Genomic DNA, 20,792 nt, shown 5'->3' with positions numbered 1-20,792 from the left:
TGCTTAAAGAGGTTGAGAAGAAGCAAAGGCGCTCTGCACACAGGTGAGGTCAACAGCTGTTGGTGATGGAGACTGACGCCCTCTGGGTCATCAGTGCTCTGGAATCAGGCTGCCCATGGGTTTGAATCTCACTTCCACTTTCACTCCTTGCTAACTGTGTGACCTCAGGCAAGTCACTTCGCCTCTCTGAACCTCAGTTTCCCCATCTGTAAAAGGTAGGTGAATAAGAGTATCCACCTCCTTCTGTGAGAGTCAGCTTTGGACCGGGTTCAAATCCCAGCCCTGCAAATGATTAGCCAGGTGACCCTGGGCAGGGGGAATCATCACTCAACCTCTCTGCACCTGGGTTTCTTCCTGCATGAAAGTGGAGATAGTACAGAATGAAATGAGGGCGCAGCTAAGGCGCCCAGCACACTCCAGGCAGGTAGGGGGCTCCGTTCACGTTATTTTTCCCTGGTTACGGATACTGTCGTTAAACAGGATTTGAAAAGTGGTCGCAAGCTGTGTGGCCCCAAAGATCCTAGGCGCTTCCGGAAGACTAGCCAACGCTCCCCGAGCCACTCCGCAAGCGAGTGGGCCTGGGCCTCGGAGGATCCGGGGTGGGGGTGGCGCGGCGTCCAGGCCCTGGGCGCCGAGAGGTGGCGGGTCCGGCTGCCCACGCCGAGACGCGCGAGGTGAGGCGGGCGCCGGGGCGGGGCGGGGCGGGGCGGGGCGGGGCGGGGCCGCTGCATCCCCGTGACGCGCGGGCCAACCAGGCGGCGTTGCGGCCCCGGACCCGGCTCCTTGCGCCGCCGCCGCCGCCTCCGCAGCCAAAGCCAGCAGCCGGGCCGAATCACCCACCGTCCGGTGCACGCCGCCGCCCGCGCCAGCAGCCGGGCCGCATCACCCGCCGCCCGGTGCCCGCCGCCGCCCTCGCCGCCCGCATGGCGCTCCGGGGCTTCTGCAGCGCAGATGGCTCCGACCCGCTCTGGGTACGTGCGGGGGGCCGCATGGGGCCGGCGGGACGGAGGGAGGGAGGGAGGCCGGCGGGGACGGAAAGCACCGGGCCCACAGCCGCCTGGGGCACCCCGCTCCCTGCTCTGCGTCCGGCCTTTGGGGCCCGGGACTCCCACGTCGCCAGCGGCCCAGCCCCTTTCGGGGGTGCAAGGCATAGAGGAAAACTTGGGTGACTCAGTTCCTGCGGAGCAGAGCGTGGGGGGCCGCGTGCCCAGTCCTGGGGTTTTGGAGGGGAGGGTCGGGCCAGAACCTCCGGGAGGAGGCCTTCCTGTTTTGGGGGTTCCCGCCTCTAATTAAAAACAACCTTCCAGGGAAGGGACGCTAGAGATGGGGAGCGGGAAGGGGGTGTCTCTCTCCTTCTGTTTTCCCATCTTTTTTGTGGTTAGGGTCCCCCCTTTTCACGAAAAATAGTCTGTGACCAATGGGGTGAGCTGGGGAGGGGTTTAGATTGTAGAAAAGGACTTTCATTGTCTCCCCGAAGTTGTCGTACAAGTCACATTACTCTTCTGTGGTTACCTAGCTTTGTCTTTTTTGTTCTTTCTGCTTAAATAGTGCGGGGGAAGTTTGGGGGAACCAGGGAAGAAGGGGGGTGTTCACCCTTGACGTGCCCCACCTGACCCTCGGCTCGAGTCACATTTGGGGTGCAGCTGAGGACGCCCAGGACCCTGGTAGCTGTGGTGCTGCCCTCCCTTCCCTGCAACACGTGGAGCTCCTCTCTGGGGATTTAATCCTGGCAAATTTTCTTCGGTAACGTGGCCTGCGAAGCCTGACAGGGTTGGAGTCCACTTTCTGTGGTTTAAGCCTCAGTCTTTTGGGCTTCAGCTTCTCCGTAATGCGATTTGCCTTTTTGTTCCAGGAAGGCACTTCTGTTTCGTGCTGTCTTGATTATTGGTGAACGCAGTAGGCAAATCTGGACACGACTGTTTCTCTCCTCTTTTGTTTAGGAATTAGGAGAAACAGCCGTGGTTCTTAGGAGCTGGTGATTAGCATCCGAAAATACTTTCTTGTCCTGTTTTGGGGGCCTTTCCATGAAGGCTGCATTTGGAATGTTGAAAAGTCATCCTCCAGGGCCCCACTGGAGGGTTTGGTTTTGTTTGTTTTTTTAAGTAGGGTATCATTATGTTTAATAACCTACCACATTTTGATATGTCTCCCATTTTAAGCCAGTTGGGGTTGGAGAGTGACCCCAGGGGTGGAAATAGAACACGGACTTTGCCTTCAGGGTCTGGGAGTGATTGGAGCCTCTTTGCAAATGAACTTTTTTTTTTTTTTAATCAGGGAGAGGAAAACCTGTGGATCCCTTGTTACCAGGTGTAATAACAGCAAGATGATTTTTTGCAAAGATTCACATGGTGATCTGGGTTCGGGTTGCTGTGAATTCCGGAATATTCTCTTGTTTATTTTCTTCTGCATTGAGGAGGGGGCAAAACAGGGTGAACATCCATGACGTTTTGTATCAGGACATACTTTATTGATGGCAACTGGTAGTTGATGGCTAATGAGTGTGTTTGGGGTGCGCTTTGTTTATCTTAAACTGATTGACGAAGTCCAGTTGTAATGTTTTTAAAAATTTAATTAGTTTATTGTTTTCCTTCGTTAAGGACTTTTTTGCCACAGAAATTGTCAGGTGGCTGGGTTTCGCTTGGGTGTAATTGTAGCTGATTTCTGCCGCTGGTAGGTAGGTACCCCATCTGGTGTTTGACCTTGCATATTTCTGCTGTCTGGATTCCAAGACTTGCTGGAGGTGCCCTGGAACCAGAATTTGAGAGGAGGCAGCTGGGGCCTGAGTGGGAAAATTAAAATATAATTAACTGAAAGGTAGAAAGTAGGTAGTTGTTGCGTTTTTCTTTTTCGAGACATCGTCTCACTCTGTCACCCAGGCTGGAGTGCAGTGGTGTGATCTCAGCTCACTGCAATCTCTGCCTCCCCGGCTCAAGTGATCGTCCTAACTCAGCCTCCCAGTTACCTGGTACTATAGGCATGTGCCACCACACTTAGCTAATTTTGTAATTTTTGTAGAGACAGGGTCGCACTATATTGCCCAGGCTAGTCTCATACTCCTGGGCTCAAGCGATCCTCCTGCCTCAGCCTCCAAAAGTGTTGAGATTATAGGCATGAGCCACTGTGCCCGGCTGTTTTTGTGTTTTTCAAGGCAGCGTGTTCAAGGCCAGGAGCGACTGGCCTCCCAGGCAGTCAGATAACTGTGTGACCTTGAGCAAGCCACTTTCCCTCTGTGTGCCTCACTTTCTTCATCTATAAAATGGGACAGGAGCCAAAAATGTGGCAGCCTTCTAGGGTTGTTGTGAAGAGTCAATGAGTTAATCTTGTAAGTGGCTCAGCTTGTGCCCTGCACAGAGATAAGCAATGGCTAGTGTTAAATATTATTTTTTCCAAAGATGAAGTTGTGTGTTTCAAGCTCCTTGTTCTTCCTTTGGATTCCCCATTTCTTCAGCTGGTGGAGATGGGATTGGGCTATGGAAAGGCAGTGAGGCACTCGTGCCTGACTCCTGTTGTGACCAAGGTCATGTGCTTAGAAGTCAAGGTTAGTGGGCCTCGTGTGACTCTGTCAGCGCTTTGTTCCTGGGCCGCTGTCTGCCTCTGAGCCACAGGAAATGTCCAGAAAACCCAGAAGATGGAAATGGCCCATGATAAGGGTTCTGTTGACCATTACTCAGACAGATGTTCTGGGAAGAAAAAAGGAGAACTTCGCTATCAAAATGGAAAATAGGGCCTGAGGACAGGACACAGCGGCACTTGACTTTCTTTTCTCACGGGAGTGGGTCTCTGGAGATGGGGGTGGGACTGGTAGGAGGGGCTGCTTTGTGGTTGAGGTTGGAATGATGGTTGGAAATATGGGCCTGGGCTTTTTCGTGAGTTCATTTAAAAAGAAAAAAAAAAAAGGCTGGGCGCGGTGGCTCACGCCTGTAATCCTAGCACTTTGGGAGGCTGAAGCGGGAGGATCGCTTGAGGTCAGGAGCTCAAGACCAGCCTGGGCGACATGGATTGACCCCGTCTCTACTAATAATACTAAATTAAAAAAAAAAAAAGCCAGGCATGGTGGTGCGGCACCTGTGGTCGCAGCTACCAGGGAGGCTGAGGCAGGAGAATCAGTTGAAGGCTGTGGGGGTGGAGGTTGCAATGAGCTAAGATCACGGTCACTGCACTCCAGTCTGGGCCACAGACTGAGACCCTGTCTCAAAAAAAAGGGCCAGGTGTAGTGGCTCGTGCCTGTAATCCTAGCACTTTGGGAGGCCAAGGCAGGCAGATCAGAGGAGGTCAGGGGTTTGAGACCAGCCTGACCAACATGGCGAGACCCCATCTCTACTAAAAATTAGCTGAGCATACTGACTCATGCCTGTAATTCCAGCTATTTGGGAGGCTGAGGCAGGAGAATTGTTTGAACCTGGGGAGAGATTGCAGCGAGCTGAGGTCGCACCACTGTACGCCAGCCTGGATGACAGAGAAACTGTCTCAAAAGAAAAAAAAAATTGTGTTTCAGGCCCCGTGTAGAAAATTGGAAATTATGGAAAAGCACAGAAAATAACTTGGTATTAAGCAGTATCGTGTGGTGGCTCAGAGCAAATTCGGCTCTGCTGCTGAGGCAGTTTACTTCTCTCTGTGCCTCAGTTTCCCTATGTGGGATAACATAGTAGGTAGTGAATAGCGGTGACTTGAGGAATAAGTGAGTGAATCCTTAGCGAGGACTTAAAATGTTGCTGCTTGGCAACAGTGCTCAGTAAAGATCAGTGGTCGTCACCACTTGGAATTCTCCAGTTAATTTTTGCTGTTGCACCGACTGCCACTGGAGAAGACCAGAAGGAAGCTGAAGGTGTGTGTCACCCTCGATGGAGTGAGCTGGTCCCAGGGTTGATGTGCACATCTGAGATACTCTGTGGCATCCACCAACTCAGTAACCCCCTGAATATCTGACTTAGCCGCCAAGAAGAGTATCTTAGAAGCTATTAGAAATTCCTCTTGGGGCTAGGTCTGGCCTTGGAGTCAGTCTGATCCCTGCTTTAATTCCTCCCCTTGGCTCAACAACAGTCTATGAAGCGCCAATTTTTTTCCCTCCCCCAAATGTGGCTTTGGTTTTCAAATCCATCCCTTAGCCTTCTCCCACTTCCTCTGTTTTCCCCTCCCCACCGCCCCCAACCATTTTTTTTGAGATGGTGTCTTGCTCTGTCATCCAGGCTAGAGTGCAGTGGTGTGATCTAGGTTCACCACAACCTTTGCCTCCTCCGTTCACGTGATTCCCCTGCCTCAGGCTCCCGAGTAGCTGGGATTACAGGTGCCCACCACCACGCCTGGCTAATTTTTGTATTTTTAGTAGAGACAAGGTTTTGCCATGTTGGCCAGGCTGGTCTTGAACTCCTGACCTCAAGTGGTCCAGCTGCCTCAGCCTCCCAAAGTGTTGGGATTACAGGCATGAGCCACCGTGCTTAGCTTGTTTTCCCCCTTTTTGACTGCTCCTCCTTCCAGACCCTTCCTTATGGATTGTTAGAGTGGAAAGGGATGTCAGATCTCAGGGGGCCATCCCCTCCACCCACCCCGTTTCGTGGATGTGGACGCTGAGGTCCAGGATGGTGATATGACAGGGTGCAAGGTGGCAAGGTGAATGGCTTTGGGAGGAGATGAGGGTGACCCAGGAGAGGCCTGGGCAGGAGTGAACTCAGGGTTCCTGGTCCAAATGGATTCGTGACTCAGGCCAATCAGGGGCGGATTCAGGGTTCCTTGGCCAAATGGAGCCACTGCAGCCCCTAGGGGCCTTGCAGAAGGCGGCTGCAGCCTGTCCATTTGGCCAAGACTCTCCTGAAGGGTTGTGTTCTCTTTCTCTGATGACAAGCTCCGTTTGTGATAGCCTGGAGGAGGTGCCTTGCCTTTGGGACCTGGTGGTGGATGGGGGGGAAAAAAAACCTTTTCTGTGTGTGGACACAACTTTTAGGAACTGATCTCTCTATGTGGGTGTCTCCCACGGACCATGTTCCTAAAGAACGTGAGCTTCCTCTTCCCATCTCAGTCTCCAGCTTTGACTTCTCTTTCTCTCCTCCCATTCCTATCACATCTGTCAGCAATTCGTGTTGCCCGTTGCCTCAGATGGCCTGCTTCTCATGGCTTCCCCGGCTTCCACTCTGGCTCGAGTCACAGTTGGCCAGTTCCTTGATTTGAACAGTCACCTCAGTCCAGGCACCGTGGCTCATGCCTGTAATCCTGGCATTTTAGGAGGCCAAGGCAGACGGATCATTTGAGGCCAGGAGTTTGAGACCAGTCTGGGCAAAAACCTGTCTCAACTGAAAATATAAAAATTAGCCGAGACTGTTGGTGGGCACCTGTAATCCCAGCTACTTGGGAGACTGAGGCAGGAGAATCTCTTGAGCCCAGTGGGGTTGGAGGTTGCAATGAGCCAAGGTTTCACCACTGCGCTCCAGCCTGGGTGACAGTGAGACTGTCTCAAAAAAAAAAAAAAAAAAGAAAAGAAAAAGAAAACAGTCACCTCTTTGCTGCTGTGCCTACTCTGCCCTTGACCCCTACAGTCTAGTCTTGACCCAGCTGTCCCTTTTCTGCTAAAACCCTGCATTAGTTCCCCATGTCCTTGAGGAGGGTACAAGCCGAAGGGCTTACAGTGACCTTGAAGGCTGGGCAGCATCTGTCCCCTTCGCCTCCCTGACCTACTCCCTGGCTGCTTTCTGTCTCACTCTCCTCGGCCACGCTGGTGGCCAGGCCTGCCCCTGCCTCAGGCCCTTTGCACTTGCTGTTTCTCCTACCTGCAATGTCCCTCACCTTCAAACTTTGTTCAGGTGTCACCTCAGACATCCTGTTCTTTCCCTCTACCAGCAAGTCTCTAACCCCCATCTACACCCCCAGTAGCACTTACTGCCTTCTAATACATGTAATATTTTGCTTAAGTATTGTGGCTACTCTGTAAACTCCCAGCAAAAGGTCAGCTACATAGGGGCGGGGATTTTTACCTGTGTTTGTTTATGGCTGTAATCCCAGCACCTAGAACTGTGCCTAGGGCTTGGTAAATAACAGTTGACCTTGGAACAATTCAGGGGTTAGGGGTGCTGATGCCCCATGTAGTTGAAAATTTAGGATGCAGCGCAGTGGCTCACACCTGTAATCTCAGCACTTTGGGATGCTGGGGCAGGTGGATCACCTGAGGTCAGGAGTTAGAGACCAGCCTGGCCAACATGGTGAAAGCCCATCTCTATAAAAATTAGCCAGGTGTGGTGGCTCATGCCTGTAATCTCAGCACTTTGGGAGGCTGAGGCAGGCAGATCACCGGAGGTCAGGAGTTCGAGACCAGCCTGGCCAACATGGTGAAAGCCTGTCTCTACAAAAGTTAGCCAGGTGTGGTGGCAGGTGCCTATAATCCCAGTTACTTGGGAAGCTGCAGCATGAGAATTGCTTGAACCTGGGAGGTGGACTTTGCGGTGAGCTGAGATCGTGCCACTGCACTCTAGCCTGGGTGACAGGGCAAGACTCTATCTCAAAAAAAAAAAAAAAAAAAAGAAAGAAAATTCAGGTATAACTTTCAACTGCCTAAAAATTTAACTACTAACAGCCTACTATTGACTGGAACCAAGAACATACACAGTTGATAACACAGATTTTGTTGTTGTTTTTTGGTAGAGATGGGGATCTTGCTATGTTGCCCAGGCTGGTCTCAAACTCCTGGCCTCAAACTATCCTCCTGCCTTGGCCTCCTAAAGTGCTGGGATTATAGGCGTGAGCCACTGCACCTGGCCTAACTCATATCTTGTATATATATTGTATACTGTATTCTTACAGTGAAGCAAGGCAGAGAAAAGAAAATGTTAAACTCATAAGAGATTTTTACTGTTAAGTGGAAGTAGATCATCATAAAGGTCTTCATCTTCATGGTCTTCACGTTGAGGAGGCTGAGGAGGAGGAGGAGGAAAGGGAGGGGTTGGTCTTGCTGTCTTAGGGATGGCAGAGGCAGAAGCCTAATCTGAGTATAAGTGGATCTGTGCGGTTTAAATGTGTCTTGTTCAAGGGTCAGCTGTGTTCGTTGAATGAATGACATGAAACACTACAATGGCTTTTGGGCGGTGTCAAAACTTCTTTGTAAGGATTTTAAGGATGAAATCACTTAACTGTCTGAAATGGATACTCAGATAAACAGAGTACTCCAGCTTTCTCATCAGATGGCTTTTTAAAAAATTATTTTATTTATTTATTTTTTTTAGACAGGGTCTTGCTCTGACACCCAGGCTGGAGTGCAGTGGCATGATCTCAGCTCACTGCAGCCTCAACCTCCTGGGCTCAAGCAGCTCTCCCACTTCAGCTCCCCAGGTAACTGGGACTACAGGCACACACTACCATGCCCAGCTCATTTTTATATTTTTTGTAGAGATAGGGTTTCGCCATGTTGCCCAGGTTGGTTGTGAACGCCTGAACTCAGGCTATCCGCCTGCCTTGGCCTCCCAAAGTGCTGGGATTATAGGTGTGAGCCACTGTGCCTGGCAAAACACCTATTTCATCTTGCAAAGATCAGAACAGGGTTTTGTCCACCCCTCTTTTCCCAGGACTCAATGTCTCACACACAGTGGGGGCTCAGTCAATATTAGAATTTGAGTGTTTGAGGTATGAGTTCCAACCTAGGGGTTAGATATAGCTCACCACTGTGCTGGTTTGGCTTGATTTTAATTATAGGAATGACTGTGATTTTCAGTTTTATTTACTTATTTATTTGAGACGGAGTCTTGCTGTGTTGCCAGGCTGGAGTGCAGTGGCGTGATCTCGGCTCACTGCAGCCTCCACCTCCTGGGTTCAAGCAATTCTCCTGCCTCAGCCTCCCCAGTAGCTGGGGCTACAGGGGCCCGCCACCACACCCAGCTAATTTTTGTGTTTTTGGTAGAGATGGGATTTCGACCGTGTTGGCCAGCATGGCCTCTATCTCTTGACCTCGTGATCCGCCTGCCTTGGCCTCCCAAAGTGCTGGGATTACAGGCATGAACCACTGTGCCCGCCCTCCAATATTTACTGATTGGCGGATTTCATAGAAACATCTGGATTTCTGGCTTCCCTTGAAAAATCAAGTTCTGCTAGCCCCAGGCCCACATTTATACATTGTAGTGGTCTGCTGAGGCTGTCCATTTCTGAGTTGCTCCAGTTTGCCGCAGTCCCCACCCCTCCCTTTTGTTGCTTTAGTTTAAAAGCCAAATATTTGTTGCCTTTATTTTATTTTATTTTATTTTTTTGAGATGAAGTCTTGCTCTGTGACCCAGGCTGGAGTGCAGTGGTGGGATCTCGGCTCACTGCAACCTCTGCCTCCCAGGTTCCAGTGATTCTCCTGCCTCAGCCTCCCGAGTAGCTGGGATTAGAGGCCCGCACCACCACACTAGGCTTGTTTTTGTATTTTTTAGTAGAGATGGGGTTTCACCATATTGGCCAGGCTGGTCTCGACTTCCTGACTTCAAGTGATCCACCCGCCTCAGCCTCCCAAAGTGCTGGGATTATAGGCATGAGCCACCATCCCTGGCCTGTTGCCTTTTTAAAATTGTGCTTCCTCACACGTGGTCTGCTTCTCTCATTGATGGAACCCACTTAGCACCTGTTGGTATCTGAGTTGGCATCTCCTGCTTTGCAGGCCAACCTTGAAGTAAACATCGAATTGGTATGTTGGTTTCAGATTTTCACGGCAAAGTAAGGCCTAGCTTTGATGATCAGATCTTAATGGTCAGTACAACTCCAGCTCGTGAAAACTTGCCCAAACATTTTGCCAAAATTAATTAATGGCCAGACATCCTGAGGCAGGCTTCCCCAAGCTTAGCAAGAAAACTGGGATAGGGTGGCATCCCTGCGGGTGGAGGAGTGGTGCTGTGTACCTGCACTTACCTCTTTGAGGCTGAATGGTTGAACGGGGCCTTTGAGGAAGCTGTCTTTTGGGGGTGGGGACATGGAGCACAGTTGCTCAGTGTCGGCCCCGTTGACATGTAGGCCACATCATTCTTTGTGGCCTGGTTGCCGTTCTGTGCAGCGTAGTCTTAGCCCCAAACCTCGCCTCTACCCCCTAGTAGATGCTGGTAGCACCTACCCTTGTTGTGACAACTGAAAATGTCTCTAGATGTTTCCAGATGTCCCCTGGGGTGTGAAATCACACAGCTGCTGGTGTGGAGGAATATGGGGGAGAAATGTGGAGCAAGACCTTCCTCCTCATCCTGCCTTTCCCTAAGAGGTTGTGGGCTGTTGAAATTCTAGTGTAATTGGCTTACCGGGGTTGCCTTGGAGAAGCTTAATGAGACGTTAAGGAGGTTAAACTCCAATTAGCTAGAGAAGAAACTTGCAGCAGTTTCTTTTTTACTGAGGGCAGTGCCTTTTTACCTTTTTCCATTTTTCCAGTTGGAGTTGCGATAGTTCGTTCTCCCCTGGGAAAACGAAGATGGCTTTCTTTTTCTTTTTCTCTTTTCTTCTGAGACAAGGTCTCCCTCTGTCACCCAGGCTGGAGCGCGGTGGCACAATCACAGCTCAGTGCAGCCTCGATCTCCTGGACTGAAGCAATCTTCCCACCTCAGCCTCCCAAATAGCTGGGACCAGAGGTGCACACCACCATGCCCGGCTAAATTTTTGTATTTTTTGTAGAGTCAGGGTCTTGCCGTGTTGCCCAGGCTTGTCTCAAACTCCTGGCTCAAGCGATCCTCCTGCTGCGGCCTCCCAGAGTGTTGGGATTTACAGGCGTGAGCCGAAAATGCCCAGCCGAAAATGGCTTTCTTGAGAGATCAGCTTTGAAGCTCCTTTATTTTAAAGTGCCCCAGGAGAAGTGGACGATTACCAAGTTGAGGTTCCCCTTAAGTGTCCCCTTGGTTTAACTGTGGGATTCATCTCCTGGGGAGGTTGCCAAGTTCTGGAAAGTGGGTGTTAATGACCAGGGAGGGCGGCTCTAGGCTTTGCATCCTGTAACCCTCAGGTAGTAATTGAGATATTTATGGAGGTTTTCTCTTACTCTGAGTTTTCTGTGTGAGAAACCTCAGTCTAGGGAGGGAGGCTCTAGGCTAGCATCCTGTAACCCTCAAGTAGTAATCGAGATTTTTATGGAGGTTTTATCTTCCTCTCTGTGAATTTTCTCTCTGAGGAACCTCAGTCTACCTTTTATTGGCCTCCTAGGTAATACTTGCTTGGAGAATATGTATGATGTCTAAGTCTTCCCAGTACGAGAAATTTGTGCGGTGATTGATAGATTGATTTGATGGGGTCTTGCTCTGTCACCCTGGCTGATTGCACCACTGCGCTGCAGTCTCGACCTCCCAGGCCCAAGCGACCCTCCCAACTCACCCTCCCAAGCAGCTGGGACTACAGGCATGCACCGCCACACCCAGCTAATTTTCATATTTTTTTGTAGAGATGGAGTTCCACTATGTTGCCCAGTTTGGTCTTGAACTCCTGAGCTCAAGCAGTCCTCCTGAGCTCATGCGGCCTCCGAGAATGCTGGGATTACAGTTGTGAGCCACCAAGCCCGGTCTCATGTGGTCTTTTATAGCCCTGGGTTCATTGTCTTGTTCTTCTCACACTGTTTTTCATTCATTCATTTATTCAATCATTAATTGAGCATCTACTGTGTGCTGCTGCTGTAGACACTGAAGATGCAACAGTGAACAGGACAGACCAGGCCCATGTTCTTATGGGGTTTATACACTGAAGATGACCAAAATGATTTCAGATGCTGGGAAGTGCTGCAAAGGCTTGAACCGGGAAGAACTGGATGAGGTGCAAACTACTACAGAGGGATGTCCACAGAAGGCCTTTCGGAGGTGGTGGGGTTTGACCCGAGAGCTCAGTGGCAAAGCTGGCCATGCAAGGATGTGGGGGAAGGGAGTCCCAGCGTGGGAAGCGAATGTGCAAAGGCCTTGAGGAGGATCATGGTGTGGTTAAAGTATGGAAGAGTTTAACTCAAAGGAACTGCAGAGCCCATCTCATAAAAATCTTGCCTGGAGCATTCTGCAAAATGCATAAAGCACTAACACAATGGCTTGCAGTCCTGGAAATTCCAGGGAAGGCACTTACCAGCTCGGCAAGAAGTAGAGCAATGCATGGTCCCTGGCAGAAGCATGAACCTCCTGATCTATTTATGTTTGAGTGACTCTCAGGGTTTTTGTTTGTTTGTTTGTTTTTGTTTTGTTGTTGTTGTTGTTGTTTTTAAATAGATGGGGTCTTGCTATGCTGCTCAGGCTGGTCTCGAACTCCTGGGCTCAAGCAGTCCACCCACCTTGGCACCTCCAAGTGCTGAGATTACAGGTGTGAGGCACTAAGCTCTGCTGAATGTCAGGTCTTAAAAATTAAGTTTATATTGTTTTACGAGTCTCTTCTCTTTCTCAGAACCTTAACTGAAATGTTTGCAATCAAGTCCCACTTGGGTTTCCCCACTCCCCAGTTGCCTTTGATTCTCCGCCAAAGGCTTATTAGTAAGATGATGAGGTACTTTTTTCCTGTGGTTAAGAGGACTTTCTATAGGTTGCTAGAAAACTCTTCTTTTAAAAAGAGATGTTGTTGAATTGATCTGGCTGGTTGCAGGAGGAAAATCTCACACTGCAACTTTGTTGATGGTGCTATTACTTTAAGGTGATATTCTAGAAGAATATAAAGGGAAAAGTGAAAGTTTTAGTATGTTCCACCCTGCCCTTTGTTCTCAGAAGTAGCCGTTGATGATGATGGTTTCGTTGATGATAGTTTCTTGGGTGTTTTTCAAGAAAACTTTCAAGCATATGCAAATATATATGCAAGAATGTCTTCGTTTGTGTGTATATGTTTAAATATTCATTTTTTCCCTCCCTAGTTGGGTATTTTAAATACTGTTTTGTATCTTGTTCTCTTCACTTAACTAGTGTTGATTTTCTTATCATTTTAAGCCCATGCAAACTGAAAGTAAAAGCCAATCAAATCACACTTCTTTTTTTTTTTTTAAACAAGCCACACATTTGCTTGTTAAATGGCTGAGCCGTGTATTCACCCGTCTTGGTGGCTATCAGGGTCATTCCCAGTTCCTGGTTTTTTTTGCTGTGTTAAGCAGTGCTGCATTGAAGGCACATGCATGCAAATATATGTAAATGATTCAGCAGAATAAATTTTCCCACAGGAAATTGCTAGGTTGACAGTATGTGCATTTTGAAATTTGATAGTTAATTGTCAGGTTACTGCAGCAGTTTATACTCCCACTAATGGGCCCACCAGCACTTATTAAACACCTGTTGTATTCCTGCCACATCAGAAAAATTGAGCAAGCTGGGAAGTGACCAGGCCCATGCTGCTTGGCTGTGTGGGAGAGGGCTTTGCCCAGTTAAGTTAAACCTTACTTTCCAGAGGTCAGAAGATCAAAGCAGGAGCATGCTTTGGTTTTGTTCAGTTTTTTAAAAGATGTGCTTAAATTTTAAACATTTTTGGACTTATTTTAAAAATTGCTTTTAAATCAATAATTTAACAATGTGTAAAAATATTACTAATAATCTCACCATGCTAATGTCACTCTGATTTTTACACCTAATTTAATTGCAGAGTTTTCTGATCACAAAAGTGACATGTATTCCATATGACAGAACAAACAATATAAAGATACTTAAATAAAGCCTGACTATGGTACTGGTATTAGTTTGTTCATGCTGCTAAGAAAAAATACCTGAGATTGGGTAGTTTATAAAGGAAAGAGGTTTAATTGACTCACAGTTCTGCATGGCTGGGGAGGCCTCAGGAAACTTAACAACATGGTGGAAAGGAAAGCAAACATGTCCTCCTTCACATGGTGGCAGGAGACAGAAGTGCAGAGTGAAAAGGAGAAAAGCCCGGTATAAAACCATCAGATCTTTTGAGGACTCACTACAAGGAGAACAGCATGGGGGAACTGCCCACATGATCTAATCACCTCCCATGAGGTCCCTCCCCCAACATGTGGGGATTACAATTGAGATTACAATTCAAGATGAGATTTGTGTGGGGACGCGGAGCCATACCATATCATTCTGCCCCTGACCCCTCCCAAATCTCATCTTTCTCATATTTCAAAACACAATTACGCCTTCCCAACAGTTCCCCAAAGTCTTAACTCATTTCAGCATTAACCCAAAAGTCTACGTCCAGAATCTCATCTGAGACAACATCTAGTCTCTTCCACCTATGAGCCTGTAAAATCAAAAGAAGTTTGTTAGTTCCCAGATACAATGGGGGTGCAGGCATTGGGTAAATACACCCATTTGAATGGGAGAAATTGCCCAAAACAAAGGGGCTGCAGGCCCCATGCAAGTCTGGAATCCAATAGGGCAGTCATAAAACTTTAAAGTTCCGTGATTATCTCCTTTGACTCCACGTCTCACATCCAGGTCACACTGATGCAACAGGTGGGCTTCCACGGCCTTGGCCAGCTCTGCCCCTGTGGCTTTGCAGGGTCTAGCCCCCTGCCTGGCTGCTTTCACAGGTTGGCATTGAGTGTCTGCATCCTTTCCGGGCACACGGTGTAGCTATAGGTGGATCTGCCGTGCTGGGTTCTGGATGGTGACCCTCTTCTCACAGCTCCACTAGGCAGTACCCCAGTGGGGACTCTGTGTGGGGGCTCTGACCCCACATTTCCCTTCTTTACTGCATTAGCAGAAGTTCTCCATAAGGGTTCCACCCCTGCAGCAAACTTCTGGCTGGACATCCAGGTGTTTGCATCCATCCTCTGAAATCTAGGCGGAGGTTTCCAAACCTCAGATCTTAACTTCTCTAAACCCACAGGCTCAATACCACATGGAAGCTGCCAAGGCTTGGGGCTTGCACCCTCTGAAGGCACAACCTGAGCTACACCTTGGCCCCTTAACCATGGCTGGAGTGGCTGGGCGCCAAGTCCTAAGGCTGCACACATGGTAGGGGGGGCCTGGGCCCAGCCCAGGAAACCCTTTTTCCCTCCTCGGCCTGTGATGGGAGGGGCTGCTGTGAAGATTTCTGATATACCCTGGAGACATCTTCCCCATTGTTTTGGGATTGGGCTCCTTGTTACTTTTGCAAATTTCTGCAGCTTGAAGTTCTCTTCAGAAAATGGGTTTTTCTTTTCACATTGTCAGACTGCAAATTTCCACTTTTTTTTTTTTTTTTTTTGAGATGGAGTCTCGCTGTGTTGTCCAGGCTGGAGTGCAATGGCTTGGTCTCGGCTCATTGCCACCTCTGCCTCCTGGGTTCAAGCAATTCTCCTGCCACAGCCTCCAGAGTAGCTGGGACTACAGGCACCCTCCATCATGCCTGGCTAAGTTTTGTATTTTTGTAGAGATGGGATTTGACCATGTTGGCTAGACTGGTCTCGACTTCCTGACCTCAAGTGATCTGCCCGCCTCAGCCTCCGAAAGTGCTGGGGTTACAGGCATGAGCCACTGCGCCCGGCCAGTTTCCACACTTTTATGCTCTGCTTCCTCTTGAATGCTTTGCTGCTTAGTAATTTCTTCCACTGGATGCCCTAAATCATCTCTTTCAAGTTCAAAGTTCCACAGATCTCTAGGGCAGGGTCAAAATGCTGCCAGTCTCTTCGCTAAAGCATAGCAAGGGTCAGGAGAACAGCATGGGGGAGCCGTCTCCATGATCTGATCACCTCCCATGATGTCCCTTCCCTTAATATGTGGGCATTCCAATTGGGATTACAATTCAAGATGGGATTTAGGTGGGGACACATATCAGTAATCTGTCGGGCTAACCAATAACCAATGTATTCCCGTATTCTCTCTTTAAAATCATATAAATATTCATAAATTTAAATAAATTATTTAGATCAAAATGGATTATGTTGTAATCATTACTCTGCTAGTTTTTTTTTTTTTTTTTAATTTTTAAATTTATTTTTTGTAGAGACAGGATCTCCCTATGTTACCCAGGCTGGTTTTGAACCCCTGGCCTGTATCGATCCTCCGGCCTTGGCCTCCCAAAGTGCTGGGATCAAAGTGTGTTAATTTGATAGGTAAAAATTATTTTCATCTGCATTTCAATTACAGTTACAAGCTATGCATCCTGCAACATATTTTCCAGCAATTTGTGTATTTTCAGTGTGTCTTTCTGTGTCCTTTTTGGGTATGCCTGGACTAGTTTGTCCTTTTCTTATTAGTTTGTTGGGGCTCTTGTTATTGTGGGACCTTTCCTCTTTGTCCAACATGTGTATTTTATAAATATTTTGTTATGGGCCATTGTTTTCCTATTGGCATGTTAACATTTGAGTCTTGTTCTTGCTAGTATGTAGTTTTGCAAGGTTACATTTGTAGCTTGCATACTATTTTGTCTCCTGTGTTTTTATTTACTCTAATAAGAATTTTCCCATGTACCCACATAACCTTTTTAATTAAACCTATAATGTCCAATCAATAGTTCCCTGTGTTGGTGGGCTATACTTACATAATTATTATCTCTGGTTTGACATTTGGGTTGCTGTGTTTTCTTGCTCCCTTTTTTTATTATTTTTGAGACGGAGCCTCACTCTGTCATCCAGGCTGGAGTGCAGTGGTGCGACCTCGGCTCACTGCAGGCTCCACCTCCCGGGTTCACGCCATTCTCCTGCCTCAGCCTCCCAAGTAGCTGGGACTACAGGTGCCCGCCACCATGCCCAGCTAATTTTTTTGTGTTTTTAGTAGAGACAGGGTTTCACTGTGTTAGCCAGGATGGTCTCAATCTCCTGACCTCATGATCTGCCCACCTCGGCCTCCCAAAGTGCTGGGATTACAGGGATGAGCCACCACACCCAGCCACTTGCTCCCTTTTTTATTTTTTTGAGATAGCATCTCATACCATCACCCAGGCTGGAGTGTATTGCACAGTCTTGGCTCCCTGTCACCTCTGCTCCTGGGTTCAGGTGATTCTCCTGCCTCAGCCACTGGAGTGGCTGGGATTACACATGTGTACTGTGATGCCTGGTTAATTTTTGTATTTTCAGTAGAGATGGGGTTTCACCCTGTTGGCCAGGCTGGTCTCCAACTCCTGATCTCAGGTGATCTGTCCGCCTCCTTGGCCTCCCAAAGTGCTGGGATCGCAGGCGAGAGCCACCACGCCTGGTCTTTTTTATTTTTCTTTTAAAGAAAACACGTCCTGAATACCACACGGGTAGAGTGCGTATTGGCTTATTTCCTTAGATGATGATCTCAGGAGTGGAATGAATAACATGTGAAATGGCTTCACTCTAGCCATTGTCTTATTTTCTAAAAGTGGGCTGGCCCAGCTCACCATTCTAGCAGGGTCTAAGGTTACTCTCTGCTGTGGTTATTATTCAGAGTGGACGGTGGTGCATGTTAATGTCAGGCACAGCCGGGCACGGTGGCTCATGGCTGTAATCCCAGCACTTTGGAAGGCCGAGGTGGGCAGATCACGAGGTCAGGAGTTGGAGACCAGCATGACCAACATGGTGAAACCCCATCTCTACTAAAAATACAAAATTAGCTGGGCGTGGTGGCAGGTGCCTGTAATCCCAGCTATTTGGGAGGCTGAGGAAGGAGAATTGCTTGAACCCAGGAGGCGGAGGTTGCAGTGAACTGAGATTGCGCCACTGCACTCCAGCCTGGGTGATAGAGACTTCATCTCAAAAAAAAAAAAAAAGAAAAGTCAGGCTCTTCTCTGGTTCCTCCATCAGCCTGGCCTGGTAAAGCTGGAGACCTATGGCCAGGAAGAAAGTTGGAGCTCTCTGGCATTGGGATAGGTAACCCAGTAGTTATAATTAGGTTGGCTTATCTGCGAGCCCTTTGATAAGGCTTCACTGATTTACTAACCTAGGATTGCATGTTAGATCAGGATCTCTCTGAGGGCTGCAATTGTAGTTGCTTTTCTCTCTCTCTCTCTCTCTCTTTTTTTTTTTTTTTTTTTTTTTAGAGACAGACTCACTCTGTTGCTCAGGCTGGAGTGCAGTGGTATGATCATGGCTCACTGCAGCCTTGAACTCCTGGCCTCAAGCGATCTTCCTGCCTCAGCCTCCTGAGTATCTTGGATTATAGATGCTTGGTCAACATGCCCAGCTAATTTTTAATTTTTTTTAGAGATGAGGTCTTGCCCTGTCACTCAGGCTGGAGTGCAGTGGCATGAACATAGCTCACTGTAGCCTTAAACTTCTGTCCTCAAGCAATTCTCCTGCCTCAGCCTTCCAAAGTGCTGGGATTATAGGTGGGCACCACTGTGCCTGGCCTGCAGTGGTTTAATAGAGCTCTTTCATCTTTAACGTTGATTCCCCGCCCCCTGAGATCTGTGGAGTGAGCCGTTTGATGCTTGGTACTTGGGACAAAGCTGGCCTATGTCCAGTTCTCTGCATACTTGGTAGGGGAGTGTTTGGAGAAAAGGCTCACCTCTGGGTCACACCCTTTACATTCTCCAAAGGGCCGTGGGGATGGGGTGGAGGAGGCTGAGGTGAAGAGAAGATGGTGTAGCTCCAAAGGAAGCCAGGGAGGTGTATGCCGGGTGAAGAGGCCAAGTTTAGGAGCCTAGGTTTGAAAATCAGTATAGATGATTCAGGTTAATTCACCCTGTTGTTATAGAGCATCTGTCTGTAGGGTACCCAGGTCTGGGTGAGTCTCTTGGACAGGATGGATATCAGGTTTCAGCTCTGAAATTGGACTGATGTGTGGGGAGATTCATTCTGCAGTTTTATTTGTAGTTTAGGATTAAGCAAACTTGGACTGGGTACTGTTGCTGTCGTCTGATCCCAGCACTTTGTGATGCTGAGGTGGGGGGATCACTTGAGCCCAGGAGTTTGAGTCCAGCCTGGGCAACAGAAAGACTCCATCTCTACAAAATAATAATAATAATTATTATTAGCTGGGCATGATGGCACATGCCTGTAGTCCCAGCTACTCAGGAGGCCGAGGCGGGAGGATTACTTGATCCCGGGAGGTTGGGCTGCAGTGAGCTGTGATTATACCACTGCAGTCCAGCCTCGGCACCAGCATGACACTGTCTCCAAAAAAAACCAAAAAAAACACGTGTTTAACTACCTAAATCATAGCATATGTGTGAAACCAGACTATCACAACTCTGAGAACCGCTGACGTACACATGTTTCGGAAGTTCCAGGTTTTCTGTTACTATAAACATGGTAGAGATTGAATTACTTAAAGGGATTTCTTTAATCCTACTCTTTCTCCTCTGTGTCTGATGTTATAAGGGGTACAGTATAGAATGAAAACAGTGCAGAAATGAGTGAAACATGAAAATCCCTTCTAGAGTTTTTTTTTTTTTTTTTTTTTTGAGGCGGAGTCTCGCTCTGTCGCCCAGGCTGGAGTGCAGTGGCGCGATCTCGGCTCACTGCAAGCTCCGCCTCCCGGGTTCACGCCGTTCTCCTGCCTCAGCCTCCCGAGTAGCTGGGACTACAGGCGCCTGCCACTGCGCCCGGCTAATTTTTTGTATTTTTAGTAGAGATGGGATTTCACCGTGGTCTCGATCTCCTGACCTTGTGATCCGCCCGCCTCGGCCTCCCAAAGTGCTGGGATTACAGGCGTGAGCCACCGCGCCCGGCAATAATTTTTTGTTATTATGTTTTTTGAGACAGAGTCTTTCTCCGTGGCCCAGTCTGGAGTGCAGTGGCACGATCCCGGCTCACTGCAACCTCCATCTCCCAGGTTCAAGTGATTCTCCTGCCTCAGCCTCCCGAGTAGCTGGGATTACAGGTGTGTACCATGCACTACCATGCCCGGCTAATTTTTGTATTTTTAGTAGAAACAAGGTTTGCCGTGTTAGCCAGACTGATCTTGAATTCCTGACCTCAGGTGATCCGCCCACCTCGGCCCCCCAAAGTTCTGGGATTACTGGTGTGAGCCACCATGCCCGGCCTCTTCTAGAGACAATCTTATTGGCAGGTTGATGTTTTTAATTTTCAGCCTCTCTTCTCCACAGATTCTAAATATATAGTAATTTTTTTTTTTTTTTTTTTGAGACGGAGTCTTGCTCAGTCGCCCAGGCTGGAGTGCGGTGGCGCGATCTCGGCTCATTGCAAGCTCTGCCTCCCGGGTTCACGCCATTCTCCTGCCTCACCCTCCCGAGTAGTTGGGACTACAGGCGCCCATCACCACATCTGGCCAATTTTTTTTTTGCGTTTTCAGTAGAGACGGGGTTTCACCGTGTTAGCCAGGATGGTCTCAATCTCCTGACCTCATGATCCACCCGCCTCAGCCTCCCAAAGTGCTGGGATTACAGGCATGAGCCACCGCGCCCGGCTATAGTAATTTTTTTTTGAGACAGAGTCTCGCTCTGTTATCCAGGCTGGTGTGCAGTGGCATGATCTTTGCTCACTGCAGCCTCCACCTGCCGAATAGCTAGGACTACAGGCATGCACCACTATGTCCAACTAATTTTTGTATTTTTAGTAGAGATGAAGTTTTACCATTTTGGCCAGGCTGGTGTCAAACTCATGACCTCAAGTGATCCACATGCCTCAGCCTCCCAAAGTGCTAGGATTACAGGTCTGAGCCACTGTGCCCAGCCATAAATATATGGTATTTTTTTAAAAACAAGAATGGGATTCTACAAAAACGTATATATTTGAGACAGGATCTCCTCTGTTGCTCAGGCTGGAGTGCCAGGGCATGATCATGGCCCACTGCAGCCATGACCTCTCAGGCTCAAGCAATCCTGCCACCTTAGCCTCTGGAGTAGCTGGGACTACAGGTATTCACCACAATGCCCAGCTAATTTTTTTTCTTTTTTCTTTTTTTTTTTTGCATTGAAAACAGTCAGCCAGGTGTGGTGGCTCACACCTGTAATCTCAGTACTTTGAGAGGCTGAGGTGGGCAGATCACTTGAGGTCAGCAGTTTAAGGCCAGGCTGTCCAACATGGTGAAACTCCGTATCTACTAAAAATACAAAAA

At 48.5% G+C, this 20,792-nt stretch overlaps 1 protein-coding gene across 1 annotated transcript in view; it reads left to right on the top strand.

The window, feature by feature from the left end:
* The first annotated feature begins 756 nt into the window (after nt 1–756).
* Nucleotides 757–20,792, top strand: part of ABCC1 (ATP binding cassette subfamily C member 1) — a 192,735-nt gene continuing 172,699 nt past the window's right edge. Inside the window, exon 1 of the mRNA XM_017953218.3 lies at nt 757–971. Coding sequence (XP_017808707.2) covers nt 924–971 — 48 coding nt within the window. The 5' untranslated portion in view covers nt 757–923. The remainder of the gene's footprint in view (nt 972–20,792) is intronic.

This window comes from Papio anubis, chromosome 18 (genome assembly GCF_008728515.1).
Source record: "Papio anubis isolate 15944 chromosome 18, Panubis1.0, whole genome shotgun sequence".
Lineage (NCBI taxonomy): Eukaryota > Metazoa > Chordata > Mammalia > Primates > Cercopithecidae > Papio > Papio anubis.
This window is presented reverse-complemented; position numbering and strand designations above follow the sequence as displayed.